Source organism: Acipenser ruthenus, chromosome 12, assembly GCF_902713425.1.
Source record: "Acipenser ruthenus chromosome 12, fAciRut3.2 maternal haplotype, whole genome shotgun sequence".
Taxonomy (NCBI): Eukaryota; Metazoa; Chordata; class Actinopteri; order Acipenseriformes; family Acipenseridae; genus Acipenser; species Acipenser ruthenus.
Genome location: NC_081200.1, coordinates 41,582,779 through 41,594,650, shown reverse-complemented (window position 1 = coordinate 41,594,650; position 11,872 = coordinate 41,582,779). Strand labels below are relative to the sequence as shown.

Here is an 11,872-nt window from a genome sequence, read left to right as displayed (position 1 = left end):
TCTGATCAGAAGAAGTTTAATGAAAACACCCCACTCTCCAAATAAGAGATACAAAGTGAGAAGAAATAAAACAAGCCGAGACGGTACAGATCCAAGTAGAATCAAAGCGCAATCCGGGTCACATATTTAAACTGCTGGGATGTTTTGTAATGTTCCCACTCAGTTATTGTCCATGTTATTTCTGTAACACTTTCCACTGTGTCTCTAATTACTGTGCATTTACATAGTAGTTACTTAGTAAATACATGTGTACTGAAACATCGTTACAATGTTATTACGCATAGTTACACTACACTTCACATTTTCAATAATAAACAAGCCGTCTTTCATAAAAGGATTGTCTGTATTGTCCGGTTTGATTTCCCATTGTTTGGTCTTCGTCTGCACAGTAAAGATGGTGTGAAATTCATCTTCAATGCACAGTTTAGTTTGTCCGAAGCTGGTAATCTGCAAATGAAAATGCAAGTGTTTTATAACTCTTGTCTAAATTAATTATCATACACCAGGGGGGGCAGCCCTGGTCCTGGAGAGCTGCAGGATCGTCTGGTTTTCGTTCCACCAGAGTTCTCAATTACTTAATTGAACCAATTATTTTCATCCTTGGTCAACACTAAAAATTGTTCCATGTCTTTAAAGATACCCAGAAAACCTGCAGGACCGTGGCTCCAGGACCAGGGTTGGCCACCTCTGTAATAACCCATAAAAACCCCTTGCATCTGTATCACTGTGGATGGTGATGGAATAAAGGGCTCCTAAGCGCATCTCAGTTGTTTCTTGTAAAGTTTTGAGATCACTGGGTAAATCATGTTCTGTCTAAGAGCAGAGTTGGGGCACCAGTCCCGCCCGTTTTCCTGTCCATTAGTAATCTTTTAATAGCGGGCTCGCTTACCTCCACTCTGGGTGATGTACCTGACCCAGGGCAGGGCATGGTATCCACTCTTCTCAATGATCTTCAGGTAGCGAACCTGAGGAAGCAGGAAGAGAAAATAAAAACAGGATTAGCAGCTAGGGTTGCCACCTGTACCTGTTATGAGACAGTGTTGCAATATTTCAATATGCCCCCCCGGGACACTAACAGATCCCAGTTTCTAATCGTATGCTTCCACATCCATTCAGATTACTACAGCAACACCACAGCCAGCACCGTACCCTGAGCCCAGGTTAGATAACCACACTATATCACTGCAACAGAGACGGACAATATGAATTGGTTGCAGTACTGCAGTAGTCATGTTAGGAATGTTACCTTTTGGATGAATAGAAGATTTCTAAAGAGGGTTTAAACTTTCAACAACCCCTTTTTGTTTGGATGTCCCGGCTGTTTGCATCTCACAGATGGAGTCGGGATCGCAACACTGTTTGTGCACGTGCGTCCTGTTACCTGCAGTGTTATGGGGTTTTAGGACATTTCTGAAAGGATCACACTATTTGTGTGGACCTCAGTAGTACTAACCCTACTTGCTGTGTATCACTACCACTGTAAAATAGGGGGGCTAAATAACATATCAAAAAAGATTTTGTACATCCATAACTTCACAGTACTGCTACAATCATTTCAAATTAATATGATGTTTTTGTATCAGGATGGCAGTGTACACCAGAGATAGAAATAAGACTGTCCCATCCAATCCTGGCTTCGCTATACACTATAACCTATACACACTGGGGCTAATCAAGCTTGTAGTAAAACCTGGAATGGGTGACACTGCTATGCAGTGGGAGTCTTATTCCCATCCCTGTATGCTGATCCGGTTACAGTGAGATCGCCTCCTGACCTGAATCCCTGATACAGTGAAGTAGGGAATCTCAAATTTGACCGTGATCGGTGGCTTCCTCTCCAGTTCTTCACTGTCCACGCTGGGCAGACCGAAGTGTGCCCGCATCAGGTACTCCTTACCCCCCTGTAGGGACAAACCAAGTTTCATTTCTATTGCTGCTGTATGACACCAAGCCATAAATGCAAAACATTTACAGGCTCTTTGAGACAGGCGTTTACAGGCAGGTCTAAAGTCCTTATTGTAAAATATAAGGGCTTCAGTCCAAAGAATAAAAGAGAAGAAGCAAGCAAAAAACAACAGCCAAATGCACACTGTGTCGTATAAAAAGCAAAGAGAACCACAGCACCACATCCTGACCACTGAAATATCATGGTGATCTTTGTGAATGCGTTTCCCTCTCGTTTAAATTCGCTTTCGGTTTCAGTCTCTTTGGACACATAATAAATATATTTTTAATAAATATATTTTTTCATTCCTTTATATGGGGAAAAAATGGCATCTGGCTCATATGAGTTCATCATGCATGTGTGTCTTTCATACGTCCCGATACAAAGACTACAAAAGAGGTTTTCTTTTTGTACCTGTCCCTGTATGAGGTTGCCATGCATGAAAGGGTTAAAACTACCTGCCGCTTCAATGGATCTCTTTGTACAGCTGGTACACCAGAGTGTAACCATTAACACGCCCCCCTGGCTGATGTAAGAAACGGCCCATTTTTTCCCATGGGGTTATTTCTTACTGATGTATCTCATACGTCCGCGAGGCATGGCTGGACAGGAGAGAGGAGGGCTCGGTACTCACAGGAAATGATTTAATGGTCCAGATGACCGCGTTCTTCTCCGGCACCCATTTGGCGCTGCCGGTGCATGCCTTGAATTTCGGAGAGTCGGCGTCGCTCGGCACAGGAACCGTGATCTCCACGTTGTTTGCCGTCGATCTCTGCTTGAACTGACCCCTGGCCTTGAGGAGTACAAGGGGTTATGGGAGGGAGGGGGAGTTTCTACAGGGATGGCTCCAGAGGGGTAGACTGCTTTAATAACATGGATGCATGATACAATCTCATCACTGTACTGTATTACTGTGTGACTTATCTTCCTAAACTTATATTCATTGTTATAATGCTGTAATGGAACCAATATACTGTGACATACTGAAAAACTACCTTCTCTTAGCCAAGCGATGTGGACAAACATTGGGGTCTTCGGTCTCCATGATTGTTTGCTGAACCACCCAGGAACACTTGACTCGCCCCGAATTCATACAAACGAACAAATCAAACTTGACCTTGACCATGACCTCCACTCGGCTGTGGGAATATTTACCTTGACCATGCTCTCCACTCGGCTGTGGGAATATTTACCTTGACCATGATCTCCACTCGGCTGTGGGAATATTTCTCAATGACAGATTCAATCCAGATCAGAGGTTTCACCTGAAATCAGGAGGGATCATTTTCTTTATCTTCTTCATACTGTCGGTGACAGGCAAGTCGTTGCACACAGGTAATTGGTTTTGTTCTTAGATATACTTGTATTTAGGTGTAGTACACGAGGAGGCAAAGGTAAAGGTTCCGAATTTGAATAAATCACGAAACCTGCCGAGTTTACTGCACTTAAAAACAAATCATTGCTAGTATACGCCTTTACTTTACAGAAACATGTTTTTTGCTTTCTACTTAGATTTCTTCTGCGGTGGTCTGCACAGTTGCCGTAGTGATTTCATACACAACAAAAAATCAAACGCTGTAGTGCATCCTGACATATCCTACAGTAACAGAGAGATCTGATTGGCTGTAAAGGTTGTGCTGGCGTATAATCTATAATATAATCAAAAAGCACGGTAGTGAGTTTGTGTTCAGTAGGTACTGGCACTGCCCCCTGGCCCAGCAGCTGTGGCCTGCACTCACATGCGTGTTGAGTCGATAGGACATCAGCTCACAGTCTCCGTCGGGGGGGATGAAGGAGATGGTGCGGTCGTTCTCAAAGCGGGACAGCCGCACACACTGGTGGAACTTCACATCCTCCAGCTCCACAGCCTTACCCTTATCCCCTGTGTGAAAACAAAACCAGAGCTTCTGTGCATTAACCCTCTGACCCCATACTACCCGCAGCCACTACCACTTGATAGGTTAAAACGCTCTGTGCATACACTTTCTCCTGCTTCAAAAGAAACACCTTCTCTGTGACATTTCCCACCCAGATTCAAAGCAGCTCCAGGGCTTGATGTTCCCAAGAGCTGCCTGAGCTGGACGCTCTGCTTTTGGAGATCAGAGACCCTGCGTGGTACCCCTTCATCCCAGCAGGGAGACCTGTGACTCTCCTTCTGCACAGAACCATTCAAACGACACCAGCAACGACAGCGGTGAATGTACAGGGATACAGCACCAGGGTAAGAGAATGCCCGGAGGTTTATTGAGGAGGTGATCTTGTGCCCTGCCCTCCTGCAATGGTCTGTCCTTTCCCTAATATAACAATAATATCAGAGTAATAGTATAATAATAGTTTACAATGTTTTTTTTTTAAATATGCTCTCCCATGCCTCTCTGGGATTGATAATGCTACCCTATGCTTCACCGTGCTTTCACTGTGATTTATCAGACTGTGCTGTTCCTTTACTATGGTATGACCCTTCTCTTTCTGAAGTGAGCAGTTTACAGTAAAGCAGTCGTGTGAAGCCCCTGGGAGCACCCCGGTAATGCTGTGTGTGCGACTCACTGCCGGTGTTCTGAAAGAGGAGCTTGTCATTGAGTCCCAGCCGCAGCTCTGGCATTCCTGACAGGACCACCTTCATCTTGACACTGCCCACGATCTCACTGCGCAGCACGCTGCCACTCGCACTCACCTGAGAGGGAGGGACACAGAGCCCCGGGTCACAGAGAGCTCCCACTGGACACAAGCTCTACTTACACATACATATATATATATATATAATGGCAGTCCTCAGATCATACTGCTAGTAATATAAACAGTACATATCACAGTGCCTAAGCCACACAGTACAGTACATGCATGTGTTTACAGGAGTTTCTCAGTGTTTTTGGAAGGAGCTCCTGTACTTCTAGGAAGTTCTGTCTCATTTCCTAGTCTTATGAATTCCAGGAAATGGGTTGAAGAGCCTGGGAAATCATTCAGTGCTGCACTCATCGGATGAATTCAGCACAAACTACCCTCCGAAGAGGACTTGAGGAGTCGGTTTAGTGTATGTGCCTATCTCAACCCACGTTCCTGCTGCATCTGCTCTGTGTGTTCCTCTTACCAGTAAATTGACTGACTCAATAACGTCCATAAACACTTCGTTCTTCCGGTATTTGATCCCCTCCGATCTCCAGGAGACGGCGTTGGTTACAGTTGCTGGGGGCCGGGGGGCACCCACCTCCAGCTTGTGCCCCCGTTGTGTGATGTACCTGCAGAGGGACAGTGATCTACTATGAGAGCTGTGTGCAGACTGTGGACTGCAAGAAGTGCTAACAAACATGCTTGGAAAGAATAAGCTAGAATGATTTGAGTAGAGTCCTGACCAATGCCTGAAGGGATCCATACATTCCGGGAAGGTGGTTTGGGTCTGCAGGGTGCAGTCAGTCTCCAAAGCTACGTTTGCCCAGCAACCATGTTGGCCTTACTGTACAGAACTTTGCCTTGCAGGAGCCCACTCCAGAGGTTCTCACAGTGACCAGTGTAATAAGATCTCCAGCATGGGGCACAAACTGTGTCCCAGCTGCTTACAGTAAGTGCTGTGTACACAACAGCACTTGTCTGATATGGTTTGCTTTGGAAATAAATGCCACACTGTATTAGCTTCTGTTACATGAGCTTCTCTCAAAATTGCAAGCCATCTCAGAGCTTTTTAAAAACGGGTCAGGGAACTTAATGAGTGCTCTTAAATAAGCATTGGATAACATCAAAAAACAAATGCAAAGTGCAAACTGCTGCTGCAACTGAAAGAAGATATATACGCCCTCCTGTTCTGTATGCATGTCTGCTTAGCTGTGTACTCTGAGATGAAGTTTGCATTATTTGTGTTACAAAACTAGTAAGAATTCTTCAAGAGTCCTTCAAATTAACCTTTGTAGCTTTCTAAATTTTGCTTTTACAAAAAGAAAAAAAATAGCTGCAAATTGCTCACTAGAGTAAGATGGGTGGATAAAGAGAGAGTAATCAGCCACTTTCGCCCACCGGCAATCATCACGCACTGTCTTCGGAAATTCATTTGCCCTTTGAAGCCCTTTGATGCACGAAGAAAGCTCTTGAAATCTAATTGTTCTTAATGTAATTCTGATATCCCATTCCCAGCCCTGGCCAGGTGACCTTGCTTCAGTAATAAAATCAACCCAATCTGCTGCTTTTTTGTTTAATGATCCCCTGCGCTGTTAAACGAGCAGCAGCGTGCGCGCATGTGGAACATGAGAGGAACACAAGCGCATTAGCATCTGAATAACCCACGCGGGTGCTGCTCATTTGAATCACAATTGAGAACAGGGAGGCACTCATAGGGCTCTGCAGTGGAGTGCCAGCACAGAGGGACGGGTTCTTAACTTTACTCAGATTTATTAACAAAAAAAAATGTATGAGTCCACGTCGTAAAAGACCCTGGAGATGAAACCAACTGCATAAAAAAAACAACAACATTCTCTACTGTAAAAAAAGGAAAACTATCTGTACAAACTGAAACAACACCACCATGCTATCTGTAGAAACTGAAACAGCATCACCAGTCTGCCTGGCTCCTTCCACCATGCTATCTGTAGAAACTGAAACAGCATCACCAGTCTGCCTGGCTCCTTCTACCATGCTATCTGTACAAACTGAAACAGCATCACCAGTCTGCCTGGCTCCTTCTACCATGCTATCTGTACAAACTGAAACAGCATCACCAGTCTGCCTGGCTCCTTCTACCATGCTATCTGTACAAACTGAAACAGCATCACCAGTCTGCCTGGCTCCTTCTACCATGCTATCTGTACAAACTGAAACAGCATCACCAGTCTGCCTGGCTCCTTCTACCATGCTATCTGTACAAACTGAAACAGCATCACCAGTCTGCCTGACTCCTTCTACCATGCTATCTGTAGAAACTGAAACAGCATCACCAGTCTGCCAGACTCCTTCTACCATGCTATCTGTACAAACTGAAACAGCGTCACCAGTCTGTTTGTCATTAAGTATTTCTAGTGATTGATGAGTATCCTGTTGGGTCCCGATTCTTCTTGCATAGTAAAAGCATGGGGAATATATTGTAAAGTGTAACATTTGTGTGCAAAACCTCCAAGGTAAGTCTGTACCAGGGAGCCCTACACTATGTGCTACAGTATATGTAATGTTACAGTCCTGCACCAGGTGTCCTGATAATGGGAGGCACACTTACTCCTGCAGGATCTGGCTGTCTGTTGTTTGAGGAAATCCGAAATCCATCACCTCATCCATGAGCTCGTATACGGTTACGAAGTTATCCCGGATACTCTCCTCTTCCAGCTCTTTGAAATACTCTTTAAAAACCTAGAAACAGATTTCACAGGCATCATTAAATACATAACTGCTGAACCGACGGGACTGGGGTTGCTGAGGGTGCAGGTGGAGCAGACACAACACAACTTGGAGTCATTCAGAAGGATTGCAAAGGAAAGGGTAAAAAAACGAATATCAATCATATAGGTGCTATACCTCTATACCTCCGATGAAGACCAGAGGTATTGTAACACTTTGAAATGATACCCCACAGCCTCTTAACAGTTTCTCAGTCAGGCTGTAAGCCGGTTTCAACTTGTTTTGGTTGTTAGCTAGAGATTCAAAACCAAGGAACAGAACGGAACACAAAGTCACCTGTCTGCAATATGGTAGTTATAGCAGGTCAGAGGTCAAGCTGGCAATGGTGTCCATTGTGAAGGTCAGTATCTCAAACGGTTTGTGAGGTGTTGACAGGATGCTTCATTAGACACTTACCTCCACTATTTTATAGAGAAAGGCGAAGACCAAGGCAGCGTTAGCATTGTTCTTAGTCATTGCTACCACTGTGTATCAACAGTAAGGAAAGAATCGACCACACAATGCTGATGAGAATTCACAATATTAGAAGATTTACTGCAGGTAGCTGCTGTGCAGTATTTACATGTTGCAAATATAAAGTATGCTTGTTGTATCAGGCTTAGGATTGGGGTTCTACACATTAGTGATAGGGTTTGTTTAGGTAGGGGTTAGAGTTGGGATTGGGGTTGGGGATAGAGTTGGGGTTTGCCTATTAGGGTTCAGGTTAGGGTTAGTGTTAGGGTTAGAGTTCGGGTTTGCCTATTAGGGTTCAGGTTAGGGTTAGGATTAGGGTTAGAGTAGGGGTTTGCCTATTAGGGTTCAGGTTAAGGTTGGGGTTGTGGTAACAGTTAGGGTTAGAGTTGGGGTTAGAGTTGGGGTTAGAGTTGGGGTTGGGGTTAGAGTTGGGGTTTGTCTATTAGGGTTCAGGTTAAGGTTGGGGTTGTGGTAACGGTTAGGGTTAGAGTTGGGGTTAGAGTTGGAGTTAGAGTTGGGGTTGGGGTTGGGGTTAGAGTTGGGGTTTGCCTATTAGGGTTCAGGTTAGGGTTAGGATTAGGGTTAGAGTAGGGGTTTGCCTATTAGGGTTCAGGTCAGGGTTAGAGTTTGGGTTGGGTTTAGAGTTAGGTATAGGCCTAGGGTTAGGGTTAGGTGAATTCCAGATAAAGTCAACTTGTTTATTGTAAACATTTTTGCTCAGTCTGATTAAAATGACACAAAAGCATTTGAGTGTATATATAAAACACTTTTTTTTTTTAGATGAACAGTATGAAATGACCATGTAAGTGCCTGTGCGGGAGCCTCTCTGTGAAAGGATACAGTACAGGTTACTGTGCTTGATCCACAGGAAGTGCACTGCCCCGTGGGCCACAAATGGAGACACATCAACTTCCTCCTCCTTCTGCATCAGAATGGGCATGAAGTGATCGATTTCATTCATGTCGATATCCCCCTTGTAATTCCGAGAGATCAGCACCTGGGACAGACAGACAGAGGGTTCAATGCATGCCACTGACCATCAATCACTCGGGATAGCCAGACAGACAGACAGACACAGATACATCATCTCTAGGGCTTCTAGTTTTCGTTTTTTATTTTCCATCTCTCTCCCTCCCTTTAAACCTTAATTAATAGTTGTTAAGCCTTAACTGAATACCAGATTGTTTAAATTAGCGATGCACCACTAGAAGCTAATGCAGTGGAAATTAATAAACTGAATTCGAAGATTGGAGCCGGAACAAAATGCAGGTTCAGATAGAATCAGGTGAGATCAATGCATGTCGCTTGTGAACTCAATCAAGATATGAGGGTAAAAAGAAACAACTTCCTTTGGTAATTAGTCTGATTAACAAAGCGAATCGGCTCAAAATATGTTTAAAGGGACATCACGTGATCAAAAATAAAACCCGAAAACTACAAGCCCTAATCATATATCAACAGTAACAGCACCAAGCTTACTAACAACATTAAGAAATGTTTTTCAGTTTGTAATATACAGTATACTAGCCTATTTATAAACTGATGAATAAACTATATGCATCTGGGGTGGATGCTGGGCGTGAGCCGGCGACCCTGTACACCGCAAGTGTGTTTGTGGTTTTAGAGCTTTTAACCTCACCTCATCCCACCAGCAGGGGGCACAATCTGTAACAGCAGTGTATCACACAACACTGCCCGGTCATATGCATGGGGTCCCGTAGTATTACGTCTTCCTGACTGCTCAGGTTCGTTACCTGGGTAGGCAGGTGACCTGATAAGCGGGACCTCCATTCATGCGTCTGAAGACACAATACAGGCACTGTGAGGGCTGCCTGGGGCTTTCCATGAAGAGATACAGCCATGCATTCATTCATTGTGCTCACAATGACAGCAGGCATTAGGATACTGTACCAGGGATTAGAAAACACCCTGAGGGCATTTCACATGAAAGCTGCTAAACCAGCTGTAGACATCCTTTCCGCTGGAGGAAATCTGCACTGCATTATAACACTGGGGCCTGAATTAAATCAAAGTTCATGGCGCAGCCATACAGCAGCTATACTTTACAATGGCTAACGGCTACTTCAGTAACATTGTCCAGAAGTATCAGAACCTACAATTCAGTCCTTCAGAGCACCATGAATTGAAAGGCAGGCGACAGAGTTACATGAAGTATAAAACAAGAAAACATTCTGAACAAAAACGTCTCTCCAAGCCAGGTGTCTTATTGCATGGAGGCAGAGATGTTTTATTCTAACTAGGAGGCTAAATCATTTAAAATAATTAGACACGTATTTCTTCATGTCAATACATTCCATTATATTTTTGTTAGAACTGAATATCTTTGGTTCTGTGTGTAGGACTGCTTACAATGTGTGTAGGTGTTGGAGCTTGATTAGTTATTTAGCTACCTGCTTGTTACTAAGCTACACTTCCTCCCATGAGAATCCTATCCAAGGAAACCTTATCCAGTATTGTGTTGTCTTTCCCCGGTGCTGTGCTGTAGTGTCAGTAGAGTAGATGCTGTATCATTGAGAACAGTACTGACGCTAACAAGGGTAAAGAAATGCCTTATCAACCATAGCTGCACTACACCTCCAACTGCACCGAGCAAAACAATACAAACCTGCTACATAACAAAGCAAACTCAACAAAAAGCAGGTAGCTGGGGTTGTATGTCATTATTAAAGCCACGAGCAGTCACTGAAGTGCTACTGGGTAAAGTAACAAGATGAACACGAAGCAGGTTAAGCCCACTTGTAAAATATTGACTTTGTTTATTGTTCATTCAAATGTAGTTTTTGTTTTATTGAAACACTGTGATCCCTACAATGGAAAAAAGGAAGTATCTTTCTGTGACCAAACGGAAACAAAAAAGAAATACAGAAGAACTGCTTTTACTTTAGCAATGCATGTTGATAATAATAATAATAATAATAATAATAATAATAATAATAATAATAATAATTATTATTATTATTTATTTCTTAGCAGACGCCCTTATCCAGGGCGACTTACAATCGCAAGCAAATACAAATACATTCAAGTGTTACAATATAAGTCATACAATAAGAACAAGAAATACAATAATTCTCAAGTGTGACAAACCACAATTCAATAATACAGCAGATAATAGTGAAAGTTACATCAGGATATGATTAAATAGTGATAGTTACATTACATAACATAATTACATAATACATAACATTATTATTGTCTAACATATAGTTACACAATAATAATAATAATAATAATAATAATAATAATGTGTTAATGACTAACTCCTAGTGTACTTTTGACCGAAGTTGATATCAATATAAAACTCAAAATAAGAACTCTAACAACCAATTACAGGTGTTTGTCTGCCTTTAACCTTGGTGACGTTGTCAGCAAATGGATTTATTACCGAATAATGTAACAGATTTGCACGCGCCTCTTTTTTCTTTTAGTCTATGAACACAAACGCCTTGCAGACACGACAGCTGATTTTCGTGGCCCATTTTTACTATTCCAGTTGTCACCTGTTGCTTTGCTCGCTTCTTGACGGACCCCGATGGCGGTGTGGTGTCAGGTATGCATGCCAACCCCAAGACAAACGCTACAAAGTTTCTGCACGGCTTACCTTCCCCTTGATATCCAGCACAAAAACCGCCGACGCAGACATGCTGGATGCGGATGGATGATCTGCTAGAATAATACAAACCCGATGACCTCAACACTTTTCTCTCTTTTCTACCGATTTTCTTTGTTTTCCAGTTTTAGTTTCAATTAAATGCAGACTCGTTCTTCCGGGTCTCCTAGCGTCACAAACTTGTCAAACAGCCCGTATTAGCATAAAGGAGTGACCGTGAGCTTCTGTTGAGCGATATGTACCCGCAGGCTGTTCAGGCACATATTCTGTCTGTTTGTGTTTAGCGAGCTGCTGTAGAAATAAACACAAATAAAAAAAATAGCGCAAGATAAATAATAATAATAATAATAATAATAATAATAATAGATTACAATTTACTTTTTGTTTTTTAAATTGCGTTGTCCAGTAAAAATGCGCAGTATCTATAATAACTTGGAAAAACTTGGGGGGGGGGGGGGGGGGGGCGACTG

At 43.0% G+C, this 11,872-nt stretch overlaps 1 protein-coding gene across 1 annotated transcript; it reads right to left on the bottom strand.

Moving 5' to 3' along the window:
• On the bottom strand, nucleotides 1-11,656 carry LOC117416486 (AP-1 complex subunit mu-1-like). Its single transcript, XM_059035189.1, has 12 exons — nucleotides 11,394-11,656; nucleotides 8,612-8,768; nucleotides 7,715-7,782; nucleotides 7,140-7,270; nucleotides 5,034-5,181; nucleotides 4,493-4,619; nucleotides 3,685-3,827; nucleotides 3,139-3,210; nucleotides 2,580-2,738; nucleotides 1,776-1,901; nucleotides 890-965; nucleotides 1-447 (listed from the first exon to the last, which is right to left on the bottom strand). Exons 1-12 carry the CDS (start codon nucleotides 11,433-11,435, stop codon nucleotides 425-427), a joined length of 1,272 nt encoding a protein of 423 aa, XP_058891172.1. The 5' UTR covers nucleotides 11,436-11,656; the 3' UTR covers nucleotides 1-424.
• Nucleotides 11,657-11,872: the final 216 nt, after the last annotated feature.